Below are 16,097 nucleotides of genomic sequence, written 5' to 3' on the forward strand. Positions count from 1 at the left end.
CATAGATATACTGGAGGTATAACGTTTATGTTTACTGATCATGATTTCTCTGGAATGGATTTAAATGGGTGTTGTGAATTTCTAGAAAGATTTGTTCGAGAACCTTTTGAGAAACTTTATTACTTAATACGTGATCTCACTATGGCAAATGGTCTTAGGGTAATAACTAACGAAATGGATTATCAAGTGTTTATCGATGTTGCTTGTCAATCACCTGAAAGGCCAATAGACCTATATTTAGATCATATTGGGGAAGGATTTGAGGACTGGTTCGATGAAGAAAGTGATGAAAGTGGTTCAGTGATCAAGGGGGATGACAAAGAAACTGCACAAGGAATCCCCGATCCTGAACCAGCCTATATGTTTGATGCTGGTTTGGAAGATGAAATAAATGGGGAATACTGTACCCTGCTAAACAAGACTAAGGACGATGATTTTGTTAACAAGTTATACCTGGAAGGTGGAGAAGAGAAAAAGATTGAAGAGATAGATAACAGTGAGGAATTGGACAATGATGTACGTGAGGAACATCCTATTTTTAATCCTCATGTACACTAGAAGAAGCAAGAACCAATTTTAGGCATGAGATTTGAGGATCCAAAACAACTTAAGAGCATGTTATGTAATTATGCTGTTAAAAATGGATATCAACTATGGTTCGAAAATAATGACAGTAAGAGGCTTCTAGTATTGTGTTGTAAAGGTGCTTGTACTTTCAGGCTATAGGCAAGTTGGATGAGTACAGAACACAGTTTTCAATTCAAATCTTTAAAAAGTGAGCATCAATGTGCTAGGAACTACAAATTGGGTTCAATTGTCAATTACAGATGGATTGGTAGCCACTACACCAAGGAGATTTTGCATAGACAGAAACTGACAATTAGGCAACTACGATTGGAGGTCATCAAGAAATTTGGTATTGAAGTCAGTATTAGCCAATGCAGAAGGGCCAAACAGTATGCTATGAATATTATTGAAGGTACTAGGGGTGTTCGTTTGGATGGATCGGTTTGAACCGATCCGATCAAGTGAATCCAAATTGATTTCGGTTTTCAAAACATGGATCCGAATAATCCAAACTAAATTTAAATCCAATCCGATCCAATTACAATTCGGTTGGATCGGTTTTTATAATTCGGTTTTCAAAAACCGAAACATTTTAAAACGAAATATAATTATAATATTACCCAATTTTACATAAGAAGTGAAAACAAATTATTTAGTTGTGATTTGAAATTTATAAACAACTACTAAGAAGGTATGTTATAGTTAAATATTTTATAGATAGAAAACTTTTGAGAGAAAATGCATATTAATATTTTTTTATCGGGTGAAACGTTTTGAACCTATTTTAAAGAATAAATTACAAATTAATAAATAATTATATATATATATATATATATATATATATATATATATCAAAAATAAATAAATAATAAATGTTTATTCGGTTTTTTTGGACTATTCGGTTCTTATTTTATAAACCAAAACCAATCCGAAATCCAAAATAATAATCCGGTTTTGTTGAAAACCAATCCAAAAATCCGAATATCCGAACCAAATAGTTCAATCAAAATTATCTAATTGGACTGTTCGGTTTTATCCAAATAGTGAACAACCCTAGAAGGTACCCTTATTGAGCATTATGCTAAGCTCTAGTCTTATGGAGAGGAAATTAGAAGATCCAACCCTGGTTCAACAGTCAACATGGATGTTCTTACAATGCCAGATGGAACTAATCACTTTAGTAAGTTTTATGTTTGTTTTGATGGTGTAAAGAAGGGGTGGTTAGAAGGGTGCATGAAGGTGATTGGAATTGATGGTTGCTTCTTGAAAGGGTATGTTACTGGTGAGTTGCTTTGTGTTGTGGGGAGAGATGCTAGGGACCAAATATACCCAATTGCCTGGGCAGTGGTATGTGTTGAAAACAAGGAAAACTGGGAATGGTTTCTGTCATTGTTAAGTGATGATCTCAATATTGGTATGGGAGAAGGTTTAACTCTTATGTCAGACCAACATAAAGTAAGCAAAACATTTTTATATTTCTCTTTCACAAAGTATATTACCCAATTCATTTCTAACTACTTGTATGTTGGTATAGGGTCTTATGGAAAGGAATTGTTACCACAAGCTGAGCATAGGCAATGTGCAAGGCACATTGTGGCCAACTTCAGTAAAAGGTTTCCAGGGGCACATTTTGTTAACAAGTTTTGGTCTGCATGTAATGCAACAACAGGACAATCTTTCAAGGAAATAATGAAGGATATCGAGCTTATGAGTCCAGAGGCAGGTAACTACTTGATAGAGAAGGACCCTAGAACATGGTCAAGAGCTTACTATCAAGTAGGTAGATGCTGTTCTAGTATTGAGAATGGAGGATGTGAAAGTTTCAATGCATTCATAGTTGAAGCCAGGAAGAAACCTATCATCATAATGCTTGAAGAATTGAGAATGTATACGATGAACAAGTTGTTCACTGCAAAAGTTAATGGATGGTCAAGTGATGTTTCACCTGAAATAAGGCTGAGGTTGAATGAGTTAAATATTAATCAAAGGTTTTGGGAGGTATTTCCAAGTGGACTCAACCAGTTTGAGACTAGGTCAAGAAGTGAGGCATATGATGTTGACTTAGAGAAGAGGACATGTTCATGCATGATGTGGCAACTTAATGGTTATGGGTGTGTTCATTATGTGGTTGCAATTAGCTACCTCAATAAAGATGTTGAGAAATATGTGGATCCTTATTTTTGTAGAGAAATGTATATGAAGACCTACCAGTACAAAATTTGTCCAATGAATGGAAGCAAGATGTGGCCTGAAACTAATTACATTCCACCTCTACCCCCCAAGAATAGAAGGTTGCCTGGTAGGACAAAAACTAAAAGAGTTAGAGATGTCAGTGAGAAGGGTGGAAAGCAGAGAGTTTCTAAGAAGGGTAAGAAGATATCATGTAGTTTGTGCAAAGTGGAATGACATAATAAGAAGACATGTCCAAATGTTGATAGATCAAGACCAAACAAGTTACCAACTAGGGTTAACAAGACTAAGGCACCAAAGGTAAATAAAAATTCTTATTTATTAATTTTTTATTTGTTATTAACTATGTTTCATTTAAAAGGGTGAAAATGTGAAGAAAATGACTGTAAAAGTGGCAAGTGGTAGTAGGACAGGAATGGATGGTGGGGATACACATGCAAGTAGGGTTAAGAAGACTAAGACAACAAAGGTATATACAAACTCTTACTTATTAATTTTTTTATTTGTTATTAATTATGTTTCATTTAATAGGGTGAAAATGTGAAGAAAAGGACTGCAGAAGAGGCAAGTGGAAGTAGGACAAGAATGGAATGTGGGGATACACAAGGTACTAGGGAAAGTGGGACTACACAAGTGACAAGGCAGAGGGGTAATGTTGTAATTCCCCAGCTTAAGAGGAGGAAAAAAAGTGAAAGGATCATCAAGAAAAAATTGGCAACCCAAGTTATAGGAAAGGATGGAGAGGGTAGCACTTCAGAAAAACCTGTCAACTTAATGTAGTTTTTGCATGGGAACTGCATGGGATGTTTCTTTTATTATGTATTAAAAACATGTTAGGATGTTTGCTTCTATGTCGGAATTGTTATGTAATGTATGACACTCACTTTGGTTATTAATATATTATATTGTGGGATCCAGTGTCCTTTGTGTCATTTTTATGCATAAGATGTGGTCCCTTGTTTCTTGTCCCTCCTGGAATTGTTATGTGGACCATGCTATTTATTGGAATTTGTTTGTGGACCATATAACAACTCATGCATGATATTATATAAAAATTCATGCACTATAACAATTCATGCAGTATACTATCAAGGAAACCATAAAGAGCAGTTAAAATAGAATAGAATCCATGTTTTCTATTATAAAATTAGTCCATACAAAAGGTGTTACATGACCATTCGTAATGGGGCTAAAGTACATTGCCTATACTAAATTGTCAAAAGGAATACCACCATTACACCATCAAACAACACTATACACCATGCATCACTTACAAGAGCTTTAACTTGATTTCCAGCTATCTAATCACCCAAAAGACCATCCAAAAGACCATCCCAAAAGAACATCCCCATATCTAATCACCCAAAAGACCATCACCTATACACCATGACTCAACATCTTACATCAACAACTACAACTTAAAGTACATGACCACAAACAACAAGCAGACCAGAGCAATCAAAACAACCTTTTTTAACATCTTCTTAAACCTTTCAATCTCAATGAGTAGTTCTTGGATCCTAGCTTGTAACGCCCGTAGATCAGGGCTAGTCAATTTAGAGACGATAAGCATCAAAAATGACTTTTTGATGGAAGATTATTTAGAAGGATTAATCTTAACCAAGCTGTAGTATATGTCTCAAGGTTTCCGAAAATATAAAGAACGCCGAAATCCGAGTTATAACGAAGAAGTTATGACATGTCGAAGTTTCGCGACAGAACCGGCACGACACAATGCGACGTAAATAGTGAATTTACGTTAGAGCGATATTTGGCCTTAGCGATCTAAACAAAAGTCGTAGAATACGTTAAACCGAGAGCGTGCGTGAAAAGAACACCCAAATCTGACTTCGTATGAGGAAGTTATGATTTTTCGAAGGAGTTATGAATTTATAACGGAGTTTTCCTGTCCCGGCCTACTAAAAATAATATAATAAAAATAAAGTCAAAATTATCCAACGGAGTCTAAACGAGAGTTGTAGAGCATAATCTCACCTACGCGTAGATATAAAGAACGTCGAAAACGGAGCTCGTATGCGAAAGTTATGAATTTCTGAAGTTCGGGGCGTGAACCCCAAGGCTGTGTCAGAGCTCACGAGGTGAGCATATGTGGCTCACGAGGTGAGTCAGTTCACGAGGTGAGCATTAGTGACTCACGAGGTGAACAGATGATGGACGTCTTCCAGGGCAAGTGGCCATGACGAACGCAATGACGTATCGAGCTCACGAGGTGAATATTAGAAACTCACGAGGTGAGCCAGTTCACGAGGTGAATATTAAAAACTCACGAGGTGAACTCAGAAAATTCACCCTATAAATAGAAATCGAGGGTCAGCCGATTTTGGTTGCTCCTTCTCATCTCTCCCACTCTCGATACTCTCTCTAAGCTCTATTTTAACGCCCCGAAGCCCCAGTTTCATCCCGAGACCCGAAGCAAGTCCCGAAGCCCGAAGGTCTCGAGAAGAAAAGAGTTTCCGAGCCGAAGCTCTGCTTGCGAGAAGCCCGGTGTGTGAAGATATCCCGGTTTCACCGGAGAATTACTACTCAAAGAGCCGTAGTACTGTCTGAGCATCGTCTAATCAAGTGAGTGTGTAGTTACTTTCTTCTACCGCATAGATATGAAGTATTTGCTATGAAATATGTGCTATGTGTTTATACGTTGTTTGTTTACTTGAGATGGTTGTTGAATGAATGTTTTATACAGGTTTTTAAATGATTTAAACTATATATGTAATTTATATCTACAAATATGTTGGGTAGAACATGGGTAGATGAAATAGTTGGTGTGTAAGGAAAGATGAGTTTGAGGATGAGACGAAAGATGATATAGGTCGTGAGATGAGGGTGACAGGTGAAAAATGAGTGAAACCTTTACCCAAACGATGACCCCCGTCATTCAGCAGAGTAGGGATGACAACCACTGACTATTCTAGACAGTCCAGTGGAACACTAGCAAGCTCGCAACTTGTAGGTGTTGTGGACTTGATGTTCACCGGTGTACTCTAAAAACCCTGGCAGCTATGGATTTAGTGCCTTATATAAATACAATGGTAGCTATGGAATTAGTACTGTGTAGATGAACAATGGTAGCTATGGAATTAGTACTGTGTAGACGAACCTTGGTAGCTATGGATTTAGTATTGTGTAGATGAACCATGGTAGCTATGGATTTAGTACTGTGTAGATGAACCTCGGGCAGCAATGGACTTTATGTCAATTCCTTAGGTCAATCCTTAGGAACGAATGAATGAAGGATAGTGGATTCTTAGGGTAAGACCTTAAGAAACAAAGAAGATAATGGGGATGGGTAATTGGATTGTTTGTTTGATGATTAAATATAATAATTATATTACTGTGGGTTGAAAACCCTACATGCTCACCAGGCTCCCAAGCCTGACCCACTCAGTTTTCTTTGCATTACAGGTAATGGCACAAGAGTATAAGTTGGTGGACTTGACGAGAGATTTTGGATTATAGATCAGTAGTTATAAATAACTGTTGTAAGGTCTATTTTATACTGTTTATGCTTTTGGTATGTATCGGAATATGACATCCCGAGATTTTATTATTTAATGAAAAGTACATTCTCTTTGAGAAATGTTTTGATAAAGTTTTATCATATCTTGTTTGGGAACAAATTCCGCAACCGTTTTCTTTAAAAGATTAGTCTGATTTTTAAAAACAAAGCATAAACAAATCGGTCTTTTCTAGCCGTGAAATTGGGGATGTCACATAGCTTCAACAAGTTCCTTCTCAACTTTCCTAAGCAGCTTGTGCTTCTCCACCTTCTTCTGCAGCTCAACAACTTGACCATTCCTAACCAAAAGGTCATTGATCCTAAGTTTCATGTTCCATAACGTATCCTTGTAGTGTTTTGGTAATACTGGGTCAAGCCACCGGAAGAAGTTGCAACTGTCGTTGGATATCTACAAAAAAAAGGCCACACAACAGATTAAGGGTTTCACTGTTCAAAATTTAGGGTTTTCTCATCGTAAATGGGGTTTTTTGTCGATCAAAATAGGGGGTTTGCAATACAAAAATCAAAACTTTAGGTTTAAAACTTATCGATTGTAACGAAGGCTTACCATTGATTTTGTGCAATTGTAGAAGCGACGACCTGGGTTGTTAGGTTTCCAAGCTTCTCTGACGCAGGCTGATCACGACACAAACACGAAGGATTCACTTCAATCCGGTAAATGGCGAGGGTGTTATACGATTCGTAGGAGGAAGACATGGTCGAAAGGGTTGGTGTTCGTCGGAGGGTAAGGAAATAGTGAATGTTGTTCTATTGACTCCTTACGAAGGTAATATAGTAGGCTGACTGGACACCAGCTGGATATCACAGACCACGTCACATTTGACTTCCGTTGACCAACCAGGTAACCGGGAAAAAAATGGAGAAAACCTTAATTTGGCAGGTAATTTGTCACTTTAGTGGGTCAGAGGTACGAAAATTAATTGAAGGACCTTTTAAAACCAAACGGAAAATTCATTGTGCTTCTATGTCGATAACCCAAAACAATATATACTTTTTGATTTTGTCCAAAACTCGCACCAAATCGCACCCTGCTGCTCTCTATACAAAACAATTGAAGTTTAGCATCACATCACAACCACCTAATAAATTTGATTTTGTGCCGAATTGTTTTTCAAACTTATTACCATTTTTTAACATTTTACAGGTCCTGATTTTATATGTATTATCCTGATATATCCCGGCAACAGATGAAGCTGCAATGGCCATGGAAGGTTGGCTTTCAAAACGTCGAAGGATTTTGTGCCAAAAAAAGGAGACAACATCACATGCGATAGAAACGAATTGATATAGTAAATTCATACCAACTTCGAAAATGTTTTTCCTCCAATCTGATCTTCGATCTGCAATTCAAATTGCTGCTACCTTTTGCTATTTGAACCCCAGTCGCTACGAATCGCCCTTCCCCAGACCCGTTTCCGTCCGTACGCCCCCCCGGCTGAGACCGCTCCATGCGGCGGCCGTTGAGAGAATATCTGACAAGCCTCCGATCTGTACTGCTGATGAACTTCATTACGTTTCAATTCATAACTCCGACTGGCGACTCGCTCTCTGGCGTTACAAGCCTCCTCCTAAGGTGTGTGTTCTCCTTTCATCTTCTTCTTCGAAATTCTTATATCAATCGTTGCTCAAATTAATGTATGTAACACGCTATCAATCGGAAGGGAGGTCACTTTGATATGTCATTCTGTACAGACACTATGTCCTCTATAGCAAATGTATGTCATTGGATTCTTGAGTGTAAAACGCCATGCCCAACCTCAGAATAAAGCAGTTGTCCAATCAATCCATATAACTAGCGTGCCTGCATCAGTTTTTAATCAAAACTCAAAGCTACGATCTGATTCGATTGAAATTAAAGATCGCCTATTAAACATACCTCTAGTTCTAACAACTCTGATGACACTTGTTGGTGATTCAGTTCTAACGACACTTGCGGCTTACCTTCAGGAAGAAACCTCACAGCATACGTCATAGCATGACCTAATTGACCCATCACGATACAAATACCAACTATGGGTTAACAGTTGGAGAATATTTTCTCTGTCTTATGTTTTATTTCTTTATGTTTGGCTTTCTTCTGAAGAAAGAGCTCCTTCAATTAATGCACTACTTTAGCATTTATGAAATATCATATGATCCTAACAACTTTCATGGATTAAGACAAGTTGTTGAAATGCACAGATACCATATTCATTTGTTTATTTCATGTGATTATATGTGGGTACACATGAGTACATGATCATTGATCCACCATATTCTTTAATCTGTCCACAAAATGCAAAGTACTTTTGAATCTGATTCTATATCAAATCAGTTGTAATATGGAAACAAATATCTTTGGTTGTGTAAATTGATCTTTTTATGTCATGAATTTCTCAGACTAGGTGATTTCGCCTCTACAAAAGAAAGATCTTAAAACAGATATTGATGTGAATTAAAAGAAGTGGATACAATTAATTCATTGATCAAGTTCAAATTCTGTGGTTTATATGATACTATAACTTTTTATGGATATTTTTTTGATCTACCTGTATTTGTTTGAGAGTAAAGGATTGTTGTTGTAGATGTTTATGTATTTACTTTGATTATGCATGCTTGTAGACACCTTCAAGAAATCATCCATTACTGCTTTTGAGTGGTGTTGGAACAAATGCAATTGGATATGATCTTGCTCCTGGGGTGAGTTTAAATTTATATTTTATGAATTATGATTGTGCTTCATCATTCTTTACATAATCATCACTTAAATTATTTAATAAGTTTTAAGTGTCATTGTTGGGGACTGAATATTATTTTAAATGAACACACACAAAGACTTGTTATTCACTAATGTTTCAATTTAAAGTTTGTATCCAAACTATTATATTCAGTTATCAATATATCTTATTTTATAATTATATTTGAAATTATAAATAAGGCACCAAAGGTTTTGTGCATCTTTGTAATGCTTCTTAACGATCGCATTTGGTTTGCCAAATTTATACTTGTAGTGAATTACATAAATGGTCCCTGGACTATTCTTACAACTCACTTTTCATCCCTGAACTAATAGTTTTGCATTGGCTGTTTGGAATTATTAGAAAAAGAGAAGTGAATTACATAATGATCCCTCGACAATTGCATAACCTTGTAGTTTTTGTCCTTCAATCCAAAAATCTCTTACCAATTTGGTCTCGTGTCTCTCTTAACAGAATATCATTAAAAAGACTACCAAATACATAAAGGGTAGATTAGTCATTATGGTAAATTATTTATACCGATGTTTATGGGAAGGAAAGGATACAATTTCAACTTTGACACACTTTTTGCTTGTTATTGAATGGCATGAGTTGTTACATTCCATGATTATGTTTGGTTGGCCTGTATGAATGGAATGAATTTATGTATTATATGTAAGTACAAAGTATAATTAAACACTATTCTATACTATTTTAATTATGATTAATACTTTTTTTATACAAAAATAAAAAAGGCCTAATACCATAAAATCCCTTAAGTTTGGCAGAAATATTCCTTTTTACCTTTTCCGTATTTCTGGTTCATTAAAGCCAGAAGTTTGCAACTTTTTTTTTCTTCCAGTTTTACCCTTTTGTGTATTTCTGGTTCATTAAAGCCCTTAAGTTTGGCAAAAATGTTCGGTTTTACCGGGTAAACCTGCAAAAAGGGTAAAATTGGAAAGAAAAAAAAAGGTTGCAAACTTACGGCTTTAATGAACGAGAAATACGCAAAAGGGTAAATCCGAACATTTCTGCCAAACTTAAGGACTTTTCTGTCATTACGCCCAAATAAAAAATTAAATGCATAAAAGCTCATTAAAACCGGATAAGCTATAATAAAAAGGGTTAATTACATAAAAGACCCTACCTATATATTGGATTTTTCCGGATTAAACCTCGAATTTATTTTTATTTTTGTAAAAAGTCCTTACATTTTTCCATTTTTTTGGTTTGGCCCTTTTAGCAGGTTTACCGGTAATCTTCTGGTTATATACAAAGATGTAAGGGTTTTCTTAGAAAAAAAAAATAAAGTTGAGGTTTAATCTGAAAAAATGGAAAAATGTAAGGGGCAAATCGAAAAATGTGAAAAACCTAAGGAGTTTTTTAGAAAAAATAAAAAATGAAGTCGAGGATTAATCCGATAAAACCAATAAATAGGGTCTTATGTAATTAACCCTTATAAAAATAATAGCTTCAGTTATTTGAAGAAAATAAAATTTTGAATTTAAATAAAATAATGATAATTCCTATAAATTATCTGTGTCATTAAAGCATACATAAATAAAAGGGTTATATCCCAAATTTTCATTCCATGATGGAATGTACAAAACACCATCTGGCTAAGGAATGAACATTAACAAAATTTCTTCAGTGGAATGGAATGAACAATTCCATTCCTTCTCTGATTCCATCATTCTTTAGTTTCTATTTCTGTTGACAGTTTCAAACTTTTGCAGTCTTCATTTGCACGCCACATGTCAAGCCAAGGATACGACACCTGGATTCTTGAATTCCGAGGAGCTGGATTGAGTTCAGAGGTGGCATCCAAAGAAGTCAAACAGCCAATCAGCCTTCCTTCTGAACGAATGGAATCAACTCCCAAAACACAAGAAAACGGTGTGGTTTCTGTTTCTTCCCAAAATCAACCAAACCTCAATTCTGATTCCTCTGTAGAAAAGAAAGAGATGGCTGAATCCGATGATCAGTCACAGTTGTTGATGACATTCACAGAAACTTTTAAGCGGTTTTCTGAGAGATTATCAACACTAATAAAGGAAGGTCAATCAGGATTCTTTATTATGGTTCTTCAGTGAATCTGAATCTCTTAGGGCATGTTTGGTTCGCGGATTCTGATGGAATTGGAATTTGTAATTCCATTCGATCACACCTTGTTACTGTTTGGTTGCCAAATGGACGGAATTCAATTTCTTATAATTCCTTTAAATTCCATGTTTCATGGATTTCACACATTCCTAGGACTTGGTGGAAGGAATTCAATTCCGTGCTTCCTTTTTTTTATTAAAGACCAAATTACCCTCGTTATATTTGGATTAATTGCAAAAATGGTCCCTGTGCTTTCTTATTTTTACCGGGTTTAGTCCAAAGTTGAATCATTTTTCAGTTTTGCTACTTATTTTAAGGACCAAAACTGAAAAAGGTTTCAGTTTTGGACTATACACAGGGGAAAAACCAGAAAGCACAGGGACCATTTTTTGTAATTTACTCTTATGTTGATATTTAAATAAATAAAAGAGTAAATTACATAATTGGTTCTCGAGTATAGCTGATTTTTTAATTTTGGTCTCAAAACGTTTTCTCTTGCAATTTTGGTCATTATTTAAGGTTTTTGGTCCCTGTTCTTGGTAAAATGACAATATCCAGGACCAAAATTGCAAAAATCGCTGTACTCATGACCAAAAATAGTCATTTTACTTGGAACATGGACCAAAAACGTTACAAGAAACAAAAACAAGGACCAAATTGCAAAAAATCAGCTATACCCAGGGACCAATAAATGTACATTCTCTAATAATAATAGTAATACTAAACAAGTTAATTATGGGTAAAAGTTAAAAAAATTATTTAGTTTATTTATTGAATTCCATTCTATTTCCTGCCAACCAAATGTGTGGAAGATTACAATTCCCTCATATTCCAAAAACATTCTGCAAACCAAACTCCCCCTTACTATCTTCATTAAACTTACACCATTTTTTTTTTTTTTTTTTTTAAATTTCAGGTTCTCCAGAAGCTCTACAAAATTCCACTCTTGCAACCCAAATAAGAGATTTAAGTCAAAGGCTTGGTGATATTATCGAAGAAGGTCAACGCTCAGTGTCTCCTCCATTTACAGATTTACTAGATCGCTTTTCTTCCACAATTGAAAACCTCCAAACACAAATTGACATCCTTGGCAAGTATAACTGGGACTTTGACCACTACCTTGAAGAGGACGTGCCTGCTGCGGTGATGTCATAAATCATTTTTTTTTATGTTATGAAACAGTTATATCTTCTCATCTAATATAATTTATATTTGTTAAATCAGATGGAATACATACGAAGACAATGCAACCCGAAAGATGACAAGTTGCTTGCAATTGGCCATTCCATGGGTGGTATCTTGCTGTATGCCATGCTCTCAAGAAATGGTATCCAAAAAGGCTAAATTCATGAAATAGCAATGTACTTCCATGATTTGTTTACTATAGCATTCTACTTTCGTTTCTTCCTATTACAGCAATGTACTTTGAAAAAAATTTACCCATTCATTCATAGCAATTTCATCCAAATACAAACCAATTTTCACTACTATAATCATGTAGATTTTTTTAGGGCAAATGCCATAAAAACCCTTAAGTTTGCAAGTTTTTGTCGGTTTTATCCAAAGTCGTATTAATGCCTCAAATTTGCAATTTTTTTTTTTTTCAATTTTACCCTTTTTGCAAATTTATCTGGTAAAATTGAAAATTTCTGCCAAACTTAAGGGCTTTAATGAACCAGAACAAAGGGTAAAACTGAACATTTCTACCAAACGTAAGAGCTTTAATAAATCAGAGGGTAAAATTGAAAAAAAAAAAAGTTCAAACATCTGGTTTTAATGAACCTGAAATCCGCTAAAGGGTAAAACCGACCAAAACTTGCACACTTAATGGTTTTTATGTCATTATTCCATTTTTTAAAGTATAATTTCTAATAATAAATTGAGAGTACAATGCTATAACTAAGTAGGTTTTTTAAAGTACAATGTTTTAATAAGAAAAAAGAAATGGTCTAATAGAAAGAAATGAAAGTAGGATGCTATACTACATAATTAAATGGAAGTATGTTGCCCATTATAATATGAAATGTTTTAGTTTGAGGATCATGCAAAAAAATTTAATAAAAAATCATTTTTTCCGCATTTGGGCATCTGAAGTTGTACTAAAAATATCATGTTTTTTACAAGTTTACGAAGGAAAAGACTCCAAATTGGCTGCCATTGTTACTTTGGGGGCTTCACTTGATTACACCACATCAAATTCATCACTAAAACTACTCACACCTCTGGTAAATACTAAACATACAAACATATTTAGCTCTACATTTTTTTGGTGAATTGATGATTTAGTTATTTTTTGTTAATGCAGGCAGATCCAGCTCAGGTATTGAATGTGCGTGCTGTTCCATTAGGTGCATTGCTTGCAGCAGCTTATCCTCTTGCTTCTCGTCCTCCTTATGTCATGTCATGGTTAAGTCGCCTCATTTCTGCACAAGACATGATGCATCCAGACCTCATGGAGAAGTTTGTTATGAACAATTTCTGTATGTCTTTCCTATTACACCATTTTACTTTCAGTTTTTAGCATTCCACTATTATTATTTTTTGACAAAACACAAAATTACATAAATGGTCCCTGTGGTTCACTCTCAGTCCCTGCTACCTGAAAAGACCAAATTACCCTCATACTAACGGTATTAGCAAAAAGGACGATTCACACAAGTTTTGGAAACCACAGGGACCATGTCCGTCAAAAAAAAATTAGCAAGGACTGAGTTTGTGACCTTTGGTAAAACCACAGGGACCATTTATGTAATTTTGTCAAAAATAAGAATATGTAAATTGATTTTTTTTTATTAGGCACGGTGCCTGCGAAGCTACTATTGCAGCTAACAACAGCCTTTCAGGAAGGTGGATTACGTGACAGAAGTGGAACTTTCTTCTACAAAGATCATCTTAATAAAATTGATGTTCCTGTTTTAGCAATTGCTGGTGATCTTGATGTCATTTGTCCACCCGAAGCTGTACATGGTAGGTAACATTGCATTTCTGTTTCGTATTCAATGCAAGAAATAACAACTTACTTTCATTGAGATTGGTTTATTATAAATTTATAATTTATGAATGCAGAAACAATCAAACTAGTTCCTAAACATCTAGCCACATACAAAGTTTTTGGTGAGCCAGATGGACCACACTATGCTCACTATGATATTGTTGGAGGCCGTTTGGTATGTAATTTATCTTCTTTATTCTCTTGTTTCTTTCACCACTCATTTTTTAAGAAATTGAAAGAAAAAATTAACATTAATTTCTACTATATCATATGGGAAGTGACAAAAAGTTGTTGTGTACAGATTAGTGACATTTTTACTAATGTTAATTTGTAGGCACCACAACAGTTATTTCCGAGCATAATCGAGTTTTTGGCTGATCATGACTCGATATAATTTTTACTGTCAATGGTGTATATTATATACATATTTTTAGCTAAATGCAAAAGCAAAAGCAAAAGCAACCAAAGTGAAATCTTGGGGAATGAGTGGCATCCCTGAGTTATAGATATAGTGTTGTATTCTCTTATACTACACCCCCAAATAGAAAGGTAAACGTTGAGACAAGCTATAAACATTCATGGGACAACTTATGTGATTTTTTTCTTTATGTATATGAACTCTACTCCATAGAAGGTGTGAAAAATATAAAAGCTTCATAGGATGCTATTGAACTTTCTACACTTCAACAGAAGGTTTATACTATGTTTGACATGCATTGAAATGAAACTGATACCATTGATGGTTAATAAAGGCCTCATCTAAATCGATGACTAAATTTGATAGGTTAAAAAAGCATGTTCTACTAGCCTTTTTTTTTTGTCATTTTGTGATTTTTTTTTAAAGACGAATGGTCATATAGCTGCTTTTGGACCATTTTGTTCTATTATTGTGCATAAATAGTTGCGGGATAGTTGGGTTTTAATAGAATTCAGGAAAAAGGATGGAAACATGGTAAATGTTATAGTGTAGGAAAATGTGATAGTGTAGGATGAATGAGAAAAAAAAAGAAAATAAGATACATGCAATGACATGTCAGACCACATGAAGAATATGTGACAGTGTAGAACTACTGAAAAAAAATGATAAGATACACAATAAAGTTACTAATGGAACAAGAAAGGGAAAATACCGCAAATAGACAAAAAAAATGGGGGTCAATTTCAAAATTTAGTCATAAAAATAGGTTTTTCCGGCTATAGACATACATTCCGCGGAGTACCCTCCGTGGACCTCTGCGGAATGACGTCATCTCCGCGGACCACCCAAAAGTCTGATTTTTTAATGTTTAAAAGATTGTTCCGCGTAGGCCCTCTGCGGATACATTAACACCTTCGCGGAGTGAGTTGTTTGGCCTTCATAAATTCCTCCGCGAAGAAGGTAACGAGGAGCTCCGCGGAGAGATTAATGTCTCCGCGGAATGGGTGGTTGCAACGCATTTTAGAGGGTTTTTTTGATACAAAGTGTTCTTTTTCATTTTTTAGCTCCATTTGGTCGATTATCTATACAATAGATCAGTTCTTTTTCATTTCATCTTCAAAAAAAATATGAGTTTTGTTATTTTATGTACTGGGGTTTTTGGCAGATAAGTAATGAGATTAACACCTACGTTAGACCAAAGTTTAACAACTTAGGTTTACTGCTTCCGCCAAATTTTGTTCGTCGAATATTGTTTGATTTGGTCAAAATTAAGGCTAATGTGTTCAATAGTAATATATCATTGTCATTTCAACACCCGCTTCATGGGTATGTTATGAATATTTTAGACGAAGCAGATGTTCATCAACACATAAATGTAATTTCTGAAACGAAGGAGATTGTGCATTTGTATTTAGAGGTGTTTCAGGGATTGGTCGAATAGACAGAAGCGGTTGACAAGATTGTACCATACAATGTTGAAAACGTTGTATCTGATAATGTTGAAGAGTGTCCATAAGAAGAAACTGTGATAGTGAATACGGTTGAAGAAAAAAATTTATATGAGTTTGGAAG

General features: G+C 35.2%; 2 protein-coding genes across 3 annotated transcripts; both read left to right on the forward strand.

Moving 5' to 3' along the window:
- Nucleotides 1-1,707: 1,707 nt before the first annotated feature.
- LOC145131655 (uncharacterized) lies at nucleotides 1,708-3,537 on the forward strand. The gene is made up of 4 exons (XM_079066314.1): nucleotides 1,708-1,993; nucleotides 2,102-2,922; nucleotides 3,119-3,226; nucleotides 3,289-3,537. Exons 1-4 carry the CDS (start codon nucleotides 1,708-1,710, stop codon nucleotides 3,535-3,537), a joined length of 1,464 nt encoding a protein of 487 aa, XP_078922440.1.
- Nucleotides 3,538-7,416: 3,879 nt separating this feature from the next.
- LOC145132225 (uncharacterized) lies at nucleotides 7,417-14,810 on the forward strand. 2 transcript variants are annotated; one of them, XM_079066932.1, is made up of 10 exons: nucleotides 7,417-7,868; nucleotides 8,897-8,974; nucleotides 10,749-11,070; nucleotides 12,032-12,258; nucleotides 12,340-12,442; nucleotides 13,240-13,340; nucleotides 13,421-13,595; nucleotides 13,912-14,082; nucleotides 14,182-14,282; nucleotides 14,442-14,810. In XM_079066932.1, exons 1-10 carry the CDS (start codon nucleotides 7,608-7,610, stop codon nucleotides 14,499-14,501), a joined length of 1,599 nt encoding a protein of 532 aa, XP_078923058.1. In that variant the 5' UTR covers nucleotides 7,417-7,607; the 3' UTR covers nucleotides 14,502-14,810. The 2 variants fall into 2 exon arrangements, with proteins under 2 accessions (XP_078923058.1, XP_078923059.1); XM_079066933.1 differs by having other exon boundaries at nucleotides 10,749-10,908.
- The last annotated feature ends 1,287 nt before the right edge of the window (nucleotides 14,811-16,097 follow it).

Source organism: Lactuca virosa, chromosome 8, assembly GCF_052849685.1.
Source record: "Lactuca virosa cultivar CGN04683 chromosome 8, Lactuca_virosa_CGN04683_v6, whole genome shotgun sequence".
Classification (NCBI taxonomy): domain Eukaryota; kingdom Viridiplantae; phylum Streptophyta; class Magnoliopsida; order Asterales; family Asteraceae; genus Lactuca; species Lactuca virosa.

What these genes read in the sequence shown, in the direction of transcription:
- LOC145131655 (XM_079066314.1), top strand. Translation starts at nt 1,708, where the DNA reads ATGGATGTTCTTACAATGCCAGATGGAACTAATCACTTTAGTAAGTTT. An exon ending in AGAAGGGTGGAAAGCAGAGA is followed by an intron (nt 2,923 to 3,118) that starts GTTTCTAAGAAG and finishes TTCATTTAAAAG; the next exon opens with GGTGAAAATGTGAAGAAAAT. An exon ending in AGAAGACTAAGACAACAAAG is followed by an intron (nt 3,227 to 3,288) that starts GTATATACAAAC and finishes TTCATTTAATAG; the next exon opens with GGTGAAAATGTGAAGAAAAG.
- LOC145132225 (XM_079066932.1), top strand. Translation starts at nt 7,608, where the DNA reads ATGTTTTTCCTCCAATCTGATCTTCGATCTGCAATTCAAATTGCTGCT. An exon ending in GTTACAAGCCTCCTCCTAAG is followed by an intron (nt 7,869 to 8,896) that starts GTGTGTGTTCTC and finishes GCATGCTTGTAG; the next exon opens with ACACCTTCAAGAAATCATCC. An exon ending in ATCAACACTAATAAAGGAAG is followed by an intron (nt 11,071 to 12,031) that starts GTCAATCAGGAT and finishes TTTAAATTTCAG; the next exon opens with GTTCTCCAGAAGCTCTACAA.